The sequence below is a fragment of the Bos indicus x Bos taurus genome, chromosome 12 (genome assembly GCF_003369695.1).
Source record: "Bos indicus x Bos taurus breed Angus x Brahman F1 hybrid chromosome 12, Bos_hybrid_MaternalHap_v2.0, whole genome shotgun sequence".
Classification (NCBI taxonomy): domain Eukaryota; kingdom Metazoa; phylum Chordata; class Mammalia; order Artiodactyla; family Bovidae; genus Bos; species Bos indicus x Bos taurus.
In genome coordinates this window covers 85,109,798-85,122,526 of record NC_040087.1, presented here as the reverse complement: position 1 = coordinate 85,122,526, position 12,729 = coordinate 85,109,798, and the positions used below count along the sequence as shown (strand labels likewise).

The following is a 12,729-nucleotide window of genomic DNA, read 5'->3' as shown; positions in this document are numbered from 1 at the left end:
CCGCTTACCACTGTGAACCAGAGAATCTACAGAACAGAGCGCGAGAGCGGCCGCAAGGAACGAGGCAGGGCTCAAGTCCCTCCCACTCTCCCACGCCCGCGACAGTCTCCACGGCACCAAGAAGGGGGCACAGAGCCCGGTGAGTCAGGGGCCCCGTCACCCCCACCACGGCCAATGCCAGCGCGGCCCCTGGGCGGGCAGAATGGCAGGCAGCCGGCCGGGGGCAGCTCTGGGTGCATGGCCGGTCCCCTGCCGTCCGTCCAGCCCGGGCCGGCCGCGAGCTGAGTCTCGCACACGGAAGCCACTGGCACAAACAATGCCGCTCACACACGCCTGCTTGGCGAGGCAGCCTAGTCTAACCGGCTTTTTGACAGGTCTTCTCAAGAACCTGGACCATGCTCCACCTGGTGACAGAGAACAGTCTCTGCTGGCACCTAACACCAGGGCAGTGGAGAGAATGCTTAACAAGTCGCCTTAAAGACGCACGTCCTGTCGCTCAGGTTCCCAGACCCCCTGCTGATCTGCTGCTGAGACCCAGTCCCCGGGAGGAGGCTCCCGTGCTGGCCTCATGGTACTCGTGCACAGCTGGCTTCAGGTCTAACGCTGTGGTTTCCTCGTCGGCCCCGTTAAAATGATTACAGATAGATGGCAACGCACCTGTCGTAGCTCCTGGACTTCATCTTTTAGTGCGTACACAGTGTCGACGAGACTCCTAGACAGAGAGGGGGCACCCTGAGCGAGGGTTGCGAGCACCCCACTTCGTCCCGCGCCCGCCGCCCGCCCTCCTCGGCCCGCACACCTGGGCCCAGCTCCAGCAAGGCCCGATGCCAGGCACGGGGTATGGACCTCAGCCAGGAAGCCCTCCCGCCACAGACACTTTAAAACACTGAGACACAGCTTACTTTTCTTCTATCACTGTCTGACCATTACTTTTAGTCTCTTCAACTATAATTTTCTCTTCTTCTGGAAGCAAAACTTGCGGAGCAGATTCTTTGCGTGAACCTGTCATCGTTAAAAAAAAAAAAAAAAGAAACCCACAGGTAAATACCACGGCAGAACTAAAAGAACTTGACTATACAACACTACTTGATTATTAATATTAAATTCCAGGTGTTAATTCCAGTATGTTAAGAAATACATACTCTAGATAAAATGGGGATGGGTAACCTTTACCAACTTCCTCTCCCTCTGTAGACTGAAGCCAAGCCTTCTTCAAGCCCCATAGCACGACAGGGCAAAGAAAAGGTTAGCGGGTTTTTTTTTGTTTTTTGGTGTTTTTTTGCAATTTATTGAGCTTCAGTTTTTGGATCTGGATTATGGATGGTTTAAAAATTTTCAACACGTAGTAAAGTTGAAGATTCTGACCATATTGACTTGGGCATTTTGGAGGAAATAAACTACTGGGGGATATTCAAATCAATCAAATTTTGTGCCATTTTTTTCAAGAATCTTAGGAAGAACCATCAGATCACGCAGAAGACATATTCCTATATTTATCAAAACAGTGAACTGGTCCTTAAAACATTTAACTCCAGAGCAACAGCTAAAAGTGTTATATAGCACATGGTTAAGAAAAAGTTTATTACTGATCTTATGAAAACTGTATTTACATTCCCTGGAATATAAGCATTTTTCCACCAAAAGGAGGAGCACTGTTTACAGTATTAGAGGAATATTTATGTCATTTAACCAAGACCCAGCACAAAAGCTTACCCAGGACAGTGGCCAGAGAAACCATTACTGCAAAACAGGCTCTTCAGAAATTAACGAGAATCAAACCTCATTTAAGGGTGCAGGGAAGAAAACCACCTTTCTAAAGTTACACAGCACTGACGTGCATCATTCCGCGTTTTGAAAATGACGTCAGATGCACATCCAAGGCAGGACGCAACCCACCGTGGCCCCTGCTGGTGGTCACTGTGATAAACGCAGCTTTCTCGCCAATACCATCCACCTGGCTGTTTGGTGCACACGCTTTAACCACGGAGACGGCGCTTCGGCGCGCCCGACCTCGTCTTCCCTGCTTGACCCTCTGTTCGCCTTCCCAAAGGTCCGTCACACTGGACGAGGGCCCCAGGCATCCTCACGTGGCGGGAGCGTTCGGTACAACACATGCTTTCAGGATGGGACTTAACGGTCCACCAGCATCTCATCTACCGCAAGCTCTCCCTCCTCTGAAAGAACAGGGCTCGTGGCGGCTGTCGACGCTGCTGACACGGGGCTCCCACGACGCTCCTGACGTGGGGACCAAGCGCCCCCTTCACTCCCGGGGAGGCCAGCGACAGGGAGGAGGGTCTGGTTCACTGGGCCGGGTGCCCCCGCTGGCTGCCGTGTGGGCGTCTACAAAGCCCGGCTCCAGCCCCGTCCTGCAGACAGGAAGGCCAAGCTAAACCACAGCGTCTGGCCTGAGAGGGAGGAGGCCACCCGGCCCGGGGAGGGACAGCACCACTTTACAGCGCCAACGTCGGGACGGAGAGTCTCCTACACCAGCCAAGGCACGGCGTCTACATGGCCTAGGACGTCGGTGTTATAACCACGGGGACTGCTCGGAACCCTGCCACGGCCGGAAGGAGCTCCTGTGCCACAGCACGTCTGTATGTGAACTTGTCAGCTGCTGTTCAAGACGACCCTCCACTAGTGACTCTGTGCTCACACCGAGACGCGGGTCCCGCAGTGACGGCTCCAAGGGAGGGTGGGGGCGGGCAGCGCCCAGCTCACACCCCGCCCGGCACAGCGACCGGCCTGCAGGCTTTTCAGGTCCTCCAAGCCCTGGGCCCGGGGAGGGACACGTCCTGAAAGGCTTTGTCCTGCTGACGGCGATGACCGGCTCCAGGGGCCTTGTGCGGGGCTGCGGCCACGCTGTCTTCCGGGCCTTTCTCAGCACACACTTCTGGGATGTCTGGGCCACGTGCAGAAGTACTGCTTAGGGAGGAAACGCACACGGGAAACAGGACTGAGGCACAGAGGCCGCTGGGTTAAGACTCTGAAGGGCCAGGTGCCCGGACTTCCGACACCAACGCCAGCGTTGGTCATGCTCCTGCTGGGAGGAGGGAGAGCGTGCGATTTACCCTGAAAACAGGCAAGTATTCCTAAGGACTCTGCTGTGTGGACCACACGTCAGGGAGCAAAGGGCTCCGCTTGGTTTCCCTGTAAACAGAAGCAGGTGGGTGACCTGGGACCCCGGCGCCCCCGGGGGTCCCCACTGTTACCTGCTCTGCCCCGGAAGCTGTGTGCTGCAGTCGGGCCAAGGGCCACTAGGGTGGGCCGGTCACGGGCAGCCTGTAACACGTTTCTTCACCAGAACTAGCTAATGAGACAACAGGCTGAACGTGTTTTCTCATGTAAGTGCTTTAGGAAGATTAAATTCTATGTTTCTCAATTATTTTTCCACCTTCTAGCTTCGAAGCCTAGGCAACCTATTTACATTGCGCGTTGGCAGCAATGAAGTCTTCCAATGATATGCAGAACAGGAGCGCGGTGGAGGGGGCGGCGGTGTCCACTCTGAGGAGCAGGGCTGTGCAGGGGCTGGGGCTGCGGGCCTCGGGAAACTCCAGCCTGACACCGAAGCTCGGAGCCTCAACTCCATCAGCCGCAAAAAGAGAGCAAGGCCCACCGCCTCCACAGAGGCCACTTTGACAGCTATCTTCTGCCAGATGACTTCGTAACCACACCCTCCACGATGTGAGGTGACTGTGAGACCTGATCCAAGAGCTGCACGTGCAAGAAGGACCCCGTTCGCATTTCGGCAAATGCACTGAAAGCGCGCGAGAGCGGGAGAAGGCTACGTGATGGACAGGAGTGTCAGTGGCTGGGTTCCTGAAACGCACCGACATGAGAAGGCCACTGAGGCCGTGCGTGGTGCGCCAGGAGGCTTGTGCGTGGAGATTACCCCTCAGCCTGCACGGAGCTCCACGGGCTGCCTAGTTTGAACATACTCTTGTGAAACAACTGAAAAAAAATTGCAAGTCTTTCAGCAAAACAACAAAAGAATATTCTCCAGCCAAGCTTTTAAGTGAGTCAACTGTTTCTACAAGAACAAAGCTCTAGAAAGTAGGCAGATTTAACAAGCTTTCTCCAAGATCAGTTCAGTATGTTTAAAGGCATCACAGCAAATCTCTGAATTAGTTAGGCTGGAAAAAGAATTCCATGGCAGAGCCTTCAGAGATGGCTGCCACTGTGAAAGCCCCCACTGGGGGCTGAGCCACAGGAGCGTGTGCTCACGGAGGCTGAGACACAGGAGCGTGTGCTCCCGGAGGCGCCAGCACACAGGGCCTGTGTCTCCCCAACTCTGTGCTCAACACAGGCTCTGTGTTTCCAGGAGACCACCAGGATTCTGCAGCGCCTCACTGTGGAAGATGCTGAAAGCTGTAGCCACTTCCTGGAGGTTCACAGTGCTTAAGATTTCCAGCAAAAATACCCATTTAACCTGAATTCAGCACTCCCTAAATCTGAGTGCTGAATACTTCCTCCATCATCAAGAGGAACATTTTGCAGCTTTCTGGCTAACATTCTGAGGAGTGTGAGCCAGCACACGACCCTGCACGTGTCTGTGAGTACACACACACGCACTGCGTGGATTTGCTGTGGCTCAGCACAGGGGTCTTTCCTCAGGGCAAACCCGGCCGACGCCGGCCGACAAGCATTGCCGCCAGCAGGGGTCGCTCTGCGCCCTCAGCTGGGGGTGGAGCAGGCGCTGGGGACCCGAGAACTCCCTGGGACGGGTGACCTGGAAGCTGGAGACCCACTGAGCACCTGTCCCGAGTTTGTCACAGGTCCCCAGGGGGCCGTGGAGCTCAGCTTGAGAACACAGACGGGTGCAGCACCCCACCTCGTGGACAGAGGGCTTGCCCGGACAGCAAGCAGAGGGCCTTGACCCGGGCGCTGTCATGGCTGGCAGGCCACCCCCGGTGGCACCCCCGATGGCCTGCAGTTCCAAACCCAGGGGCTGCGTTGTGCACGTGGGTCCGGGCTGGGGGTCGGCTGCCTGGAGACCCTGAAGACCGTGGAGGGTCTTTCAGAAGCAAGAGTCCGCTTCTCTGGCCAGGGGTGGAGTACCTTTACAGCACGGTTCACATGACTTCTTATAACTCACAGAAACCGAAGTAACTTTCAGCATAAGACAAAATGCGAACATTTAAAAAATTCTACTTAGTAAGATCTCTCCATCAGGCCACTCTGTTATTTCTGGCTGTGATAAGGTTCCAATTCGTTTTTCTCAGGAAAACACAAAAGAAAAACACAAGGCCCCCTTAAGAGAAGGATGCACACCCATGCACCATCTGCACCCTGGCCTGTCCCAGACCTGCCACAGGCAGTTCTTTCCCCCCTGTCCTGCTTTTCCTGGTCAGCTGGACATGCACTCTACAAATAAAAACTTAAAACCTGAGACCTTAGTCTACGGAAAAAAAACACTGAAGGGTGGGCTTTTTTCCATTTATGCGCACCCCTGACTCCACCAAAAGAGAGGAAAGAGAGAACTCTTCTTTCTGAAGACAAACCTCCCAGTGAGCGAAAATTTCTTTAAGAAAAGAATTAGAGGGAAATAGATGACATAAACATGAGAAGAGTCGTCGTGCATCATCTAGAACATTTTTACCCTGAGAAAGTGCAGGCTTTGCCACCGAGGCAGGTACGAGGCGAGCACCGCCCCGCCGTCCTGCGGAACATGCTAGTTCCAAACAGCCAAACCACAGTAAACTGCAAATCCTGCTCCCCGACCCCAACCCCCCCATGTAACAGATATTAAAAGCCAGAGGCTAGCAAATGCAAAATTTATTTCAACTGTACATAACAGACGTTTCTTTTTGAATATAAAACAAACACTTCGTTGCCATATGCAGCCACAAACAGGAGTATGCATACTGTACAATGAACACTCAGGTACACGTCCGACTGGGTCCAGCGCGGCAGGCGCCCACGGAGAGCGGCCCTCCCGCTCACAGAGTGAGCACAGCACGCAGACTCTCTCCAAGGTCTTCACCGCTATACACACCCCTGTGTTTTGGCAGTTTTACGCAGAACACATGATACAGCTCATAGACCCGTGGCATCAGTTCAGTGGGAACACCATTTGAGCCGCTGGCCAAGGGTCTGGGAATGGCTTAAACCTACCTTCTAGCTCAGATTCTTCCCCCTTTCGTTATAATACTAACTGTACACAGAGATATTACAGAATGGCAGAAACACAGGTACTGGTTCAGCACGACTAAAGTTCCACAAAAGTGGAAACACTGGCCATGGCACTCCTTCGCCTCAGCCCCGTGAGAATGGCTTTCAAGCCAGAGGTACGAATACTTCCAACTACGTCACAAGGGCAAATGGTGCCAGACTTCAGAATAAACCCAGACAGACAGACAGCCAGGTGGTCATTCTGTAGTGATCTTAGTTAGAATCAACAGAAAATCATTGTCAAAATGGCTTTAATTGGCACAAAGAGGAATTATGGGAAATAGGAAAACTTTGGTGTTTGGAACATCAATGTCAGGACAACCCATTTGGCGTTCAAGAGAAACCCAGGCGCACAGAGCACACAGCCTGCAAACCCGCGTGCTCCGAGCCCGGCCCGCCCCACTCACAGGCTCTGAGCAGAGAGAAGACCTGCACTGTGAGCGTCTGGAGAGCTGTGACATCGCCTGATGTGACGTGCAGGAAAACAGGCGCTTCTGAGTTCACTGCACGACACAAAGCATGTGAGCCTCGCGGTGACCGTACTTCTCCCATAACTCCATTTGCTACTTGGCTGAAGGTATATAATCTCCTCTTTCCCACAGATGAATACTGGGCTCCGACTAATTCTAAAAGTCTGCTCCTCAACTTTCTTATTTACACTAACCGATACAAAAATATGAACTCTCCAGGTGGCCTAAGCAGTTCAGTAGACACTCGGGGCCAGACGGACGTGTGCGACTCCTGGTTTTCCTAACGAGCCCCTGCCTGTGGCACTGGCCCTCCAGCACAGCCCCTGCCGGGACCCCGGGAGGGCCGCAGGGACCAGCACCGTGCACTGGGGACCAGCTGCCCGGGCATGGGGCACGGGGCACAGGGCACCGGCTCACGGCCACTCCGTGCAAACAAGATGGGAACCCTGCACACCTGGTGCCGGCAGAGGCGGGCGCTGAGGGCACAGCGCCACAGCCGCCCCACGGGGAAGTGGCGCCACCCCCACTGTCGCGGCATCTTGCTTTCCGAGGCTGGCTTCGGGCGTCCCTAACGCACAGCTGAGTGTGAGGGGAGGGGCCTCGCCCTCCCGCCCAGCGTGGACCACGTGTGCCCTGGTGCCACAAGCGCGTGCCATGGGGCACAGTCAGTTTTTCGTGAAGCAGGAACCAATCCAAGGGAGGGCAGTGAGAAGCTCCCACAACAAACCCCAGGGAAGCAGGGGCACCCCCAGATCTGAGATATTCTCATAAGCGTGCTACACGGCACCTTGGTAAACTCCTGGGGACTTGCATCGCCCTGACAACCGAGAGTGAGGGCCATGTTCCACTGGGGCTGTGAAGGGAGTGTCCCTGCATCTGAAAACAAGCAAGTGTGCCCAGAGGCCGCGGGCTCAGACCTGGGAGTCAGGGCGGCCAGGCTTCTTGGGTACGCACACAGCCTGACCTACGCGCTCGGAGGCTGGACTCCCGCCCTGCACTTCAGGGGCACCGGCTTGCCAAGTGCCTTCTAAGAGAAACTCCTCCAACTAACAGAAGCCTGGGGGGTGACGTGCAGGAGTCTGGCCTGCGGGGAAGAGGGGCCCGGAGCTGGCCGTCTGCGGGGTGTGGACGTGCCCCTCGCGCGCCTGCGCAGGCCCGGAGCTCACACCCGCCGCGCTGACGGAGGCTCCTCCCGGGCACCCAGGGCAGCCGAGCACTCGGCCGTCCGGTCTGGACTCAGCTCTGGAGACAGGGCTCTTCTCGTCTCTCCACAACTACTGGGCCGCCGCGTCCCGCACACACAATTACGGCCCTGTACGGAGGCCAGAGTCTCCTCCACGTCGCTGGCACTTAGAGCACAAGCCTGTGTGGTTTCAGTATAAAATACAAAAGCGTTCATACAGCTGTACCTAAAAAGAAACAAGACAGTCGCTACACTGAGAATAAAAACCCTAACCATATCACGTGGAGCTGTGAGACCTCCGCTGCCCGTGGACAGAGGACCCTCGGTGTTGCTGTGTGCACACACCACTGCTTTCAACAGTCAGTCGCTTGAGTGGACACTCCACGTGGCCAGTAAGCCCCACAAAGTACAATGGGAAATATCAGAAACGCTCCCCAAAGTTGTTAAAATATCACATAAAAGAGACAAGAAACAGCAAGAAAACATCTAAGAAAAGCAGGCTGCGGTACAAGCATCGTTAAGAAAAGCTGAGAAGTGCGTTAGTTCTGGTGAGAGATATATGAGCAACAGCTCTTACGAGATGTAGAACCCATCCTGTAACTATGGGCTGTCCATATACTGTCATAGTCAGAGTCTTCCGAGAAGTCTGAAGGCTCCACACGGGAGAGGCTGCTGCGACGACCCAAGGAGTCTAGACTTGACTGGTCGTCGTCAGCCAAGACGTGATTATGCATCAGGTCAGTGCCTTGCCATGCTAAGACGGGTGGGGGTGGGGGGGACGGGGAGGAGGGGCAGGCAGAGGAGGGGCGAGCAGGAAGACGGCAGGAAGAGCCACAACCAAAACATGGAACAAACGCAAAAGGAGACGGGAAGAGAAGGGAGAGAGAAAAGAGCGTTAGAACACGGCAGCAACACGCGCGTCTCCTGATTTACGGCTGGGTTTCATCTACTGACTTACTCATTAGCACCGCCCTTAGAACACAGCTAGGCTGATGATTATTTAAATAATCCTATATCACGATACCATTTCCAAACTGCTCCTTTTTAAGCTTACTGCTATTAGGCCCTCATTTATGAAATCTTTTACGAATTAAGCCCACAATCACAAGAAAATTCTAAAGACATTTGAAAAATAACCAATTCCGCTGCGCATTCAATTAACAAATAGTCTCATTTAGGACACTATTTTAAAAGTAAAGTGGTTAACGTGCATATACTGAATGCAAAACACTTCCCCAGGATTCTGACTCACTTCTTCAGCCAGACTAGAAACCACCTCAACAATGGGGGTCTAAACTTACCTTGTGCAACTTTAACGACTGCGAGAACTTCGGACAGAGACGGTCTGACACGGGCCCGGGCCCCGCCCCTGCTCCCCCACCCTGCAGAGCACGCAGGCCCAGCCGGGAGTGCCCACCCACACGCATCCAGGGCAGTGGTCGCGCGGGAAGACACGTCTGGCCGGACGCCATCAACCCTCATGCTGACCATCCCCCTGACGCGAGGGGAGCCGCGAGCGGCGGGCCCGGCCGGGAGGGCGGCAGTGACACTGAGGCCATGTGGGAGACGCGGGCGTCCAGCAGCCAGGCGCGCTGCACCCAACTGAGCCAAGGCGGGGTGCGCACGCCCATGATCTCTGCTCCACGGGGACAGAGCCGCCCTGCATAACAGGCCCCAGGCTCTGCAGCGCACCACCCAGCCGGCACGAAGGACACAACTCCCGAGCCCCCTGTTCCTGACAACCCTGAATGAAGGCCAGTCCCGGGCCTCAGGGCGGTTAGGCCGTAACATCAACTAAAATCAAAAACCACTGTGCTGGCCAACGTCCAGTGCTCTGCCCGCACGGCAGAAGTGGACACACAGGCAACGTGGCGGGACCTACACACGCCAGGGCCCTGTCCCCGGGGGCAGAACGAGGCCCACACGAACACACAAAGCTCACACCACTAGGCCCGTGCACCTGAGATGGCCAAGCTAAAGCTGCACTTCATACAGCTGATGTGGAGATGAGTAATTTTTAAAAAATCTCAAACTCAAAACCCAAAAAACTACAGGCACAAACAGCCTATCACCCAAAATACAGTCTCAAATAGGAAGCCGTCCTGTCCTCAGGGACGACGGTCTGCACTCACAGACTCCAGCCCTGTCACCTGCAGACTCCCTTCACACGCACACCCTGCTCTTCCTCACCTGCTCTGGGCACTGGTCACTACGGACAGGCGTTCTCACCAGACGGGGTGCAGAACAGACGTCCCAACATCACCGGCAGGACGTGGAAACTACGAGCCAGAAGGAAGGTTCCGGATCATCTGCAGCTGTACCAGGGGCTAATCCTGGTGGCCCTAGCCTCAGGCCTGCAGTCACGTTGAACAAAAGCTAAGTTAAAGCACCCGGCAGCTCCTTTTTCCACCTCTTCTTTTCTTTCCAGCGTTTTTTTTTTACAACAGACGTGACACCGCTCGGAACCACCAGCTTACAGCGCAGGCGGCACAAATGAGGTGGCGAGCGATTCACGAGTCGGGACGGAGACGGGACCAGAAACACGACGTCTGATAAAGGCCGGCCTTCACGCCGGGATCCGCGACGTCCAGTCCGAGGCGGGGAGCTCAGCCCCTTCTCCTCCTGAACAGACCACACCTGACTATATCCACCCTGCACTCCAACTCTCAAATGCTCAGGAATTTGGGGAAAAAAAAAATCCACTTTTTTCCTGTTCACACAACAGATTAAGATTTTTTCACATAAGACATTATAAATAAAATGCAGGTACACTGAGAGGTACTGAAATTTACCCAGTAAACTCACTGGTGTCTACAGCAAAAATTCTAAATGCAATCATTTGGGGGGGGGGGGGGGGCGGTGAGTTGCTATTAAAAAACAGAAACAAAAACAACTCTTACTCTAGGCTTGTGTTTTTGACAATAACTCTAAGAAACTCTTCCTTCAAACCATCTACACACCAGTGGTTTAGGCAGCTTGACCAACCGAGCTGAGCGCGCGTCGCAGTGCCCATCACAGCCGTCCTCTCCAGGCCCCAGAACTTCCACACCTGGCAGCTCCCTCCACGCCAAGGTTCCCCAGCGGGGCTGTTGTCACTGACCACTCAGACCCCTTCTCACGACTGAGGGACGCGGGCCAGGCCGCAGAAGCAGCCTCGCTAGGGGTCACGCCGAGAGCCTGCATAGCTGCAGCCGTGTCCTTCGGGGCGAGATCTTAGCACAACGAAGCAGCAGCGCGGCGGTGGGCTCCGCGGCACTTACTTGAGTTGAGCGTCTGCCGCGTCTTGGCGCTGGTGCAGTAAGCCTCGATGACCTTCAGGATCTGGGCATCCTCCTCCAGCGCAGCCGTGCCTGCGAGGGACACATGGCCGTCACCGCCCAGTCACCAGCACAGCCAGGCCAGCCACTCCGCCAGCAGTGCTAACTGACGGCCCCTCCCGTGGACTTGCCGCCAGATAAACTCCAGTACTTTGGCCACCTCATGTAAAGACTTGACTCATTGGAAAAGACTCTGATGCTGGGAGGGACTAGGGGCAGGAGGAGAAGCGGACGACAGAGGATGAGATGGCCGGATGGCATCACTGACTCGATGGACGTGAGTCTCAGTGAACTCCGGGAGTTGGTGATGGACAGGGAGACCTGGCGTGCTGCGATTCATGGAGTCGCAAAGAGTCGGACACAACTGAGTGACTGATCTGAACTGAAACATTTCTTGATATTCACAGAATATTTATATTCCAAAGGACGTTTACTTCTATGTACTTTTTATCTACAGCATATCTGGCAAAGAGCTAATATCCAAACATATATATACACACACACACACACACACACACACACACACATATATATATACACAGGTATATATATGTCTGTGTGTGTGTATGTATGTACACTTATACATATGTATTGTCTTACTAATCCATAGAAAAAGAGTATCCCCCCCGCCCCATCCTGAACATGAAAAAAGAAGCAGAAACAATTCATAAGAGATCACAGAAAGAAAAATGTTCGTCACCAAGAAAAGAAGTGAAAATTAAAACCAGGGATGGTGTTTTCACGTATCGCCTGAGAAAATCAGAAACCATGATTCTCCGTGTGGATGCAGATATCAGAAGGAGCTTCCTGCACCCACACGCGGGACGCAGTGAAGACAGGACAGCCCCTGAAAGGCCATTCGACCCTATTTACAAGCACTTCCCTGAGCCACAGATTCCCACCAGAGAGTTAATCTGGGAAATTCACAGAGTGTAGCCCAAAGAGTGCAGGCATGGCTCCAGAGCTTGGCCTGAGCTGGGGCCCCTCCAGACTGGCCTCACCTACACCCGGAGGCCACCTGGTGGAGGACAGAGCCTGCGGAGCAGCAGCGTCTGACGCTGCTGGTACCAGGCTGCCCTCACACCCCGCGTGCTTCATACAGCTGTATGGTTAAATTCTGCTATTGTTCTAAATTTTTCTATATTTTCTAGAATATTAGATATATATTCTTAAAGGCTCAACTAATTTTTAAAAGATGGGAAGAATGGAGGACTGAGCCACTTATAAGCTGTACCAAAAATGCTTGGACAGCATCTCATGATATTAAGATTGACACACGCAAGGAAGGCCAGGTGCTCCCTCCTAAGAGTCAGCGTCACACAGAGGGCTTAGGAGCCACCAAGAAACTGTCACCAACTGGACCAGTCGTTTAACAGGCTTCTGTGAGAACAATGTTTAACTCCCTGAAGGATCCGCTGGGAGTCAGTGTCCACGGCAGGGCACGCTCACGGGGGATGCTGCCAGCGCCGCTAATGCAGCCGGCACTGAGGGGGCTGTGCTGCCCCGCTCTGACGTCCTCGAGAGCGGACCTGAGGCTGGGCACTGGCTCCCCTCTGTGGCTCTGGAAAGCCCTGCCCCCCACCCTCGAGGC

The 12,729-nt window shown here is 54.3% G+C and overlaps 1 protein-coding gene across 9 annotated transcripts in view; it reads right to left on the bottom strand.

Moving 5' to 3' along the window:
- The window catches only part of ARHGEF7 (Rho guanine nucleotide exchange factor 7), a 102,582-nt gene that overhangs the window by 2,471 nt on the left and 87,382 nt on the right, over positions 1-12,729 (bottom strand). For 4 of the 9 annotated variants that reach the window (XM_027557979.1, XM_027557978.1, XM_027557981.1 and 1 more), the window contains 4 exons: positions 11,082-11,171; positions 8,399-8,575; positions 903-1,002; positions 658-712 (listed from right to left, as the gene is read on the bottom strand). In XM_027557979.1, the coding sequence (XP_027413780.1) occupies positions 658-712; positions 903-1,002; positions 8,399-8,575; positions 11,082-11,171 (422 nt within the window). Of the gene's footprint in view, positions 1-657; positions 713-902; positions 1,003-5,757; positions 8,576-11,081; positions 11,172-12,729 lie in introns of those variants that run through there. The other 5 variants (XM_027557980.1, XM_027557984.1, XM_027557983.1 and 2 more) reach the window with 3 other exon arrangements.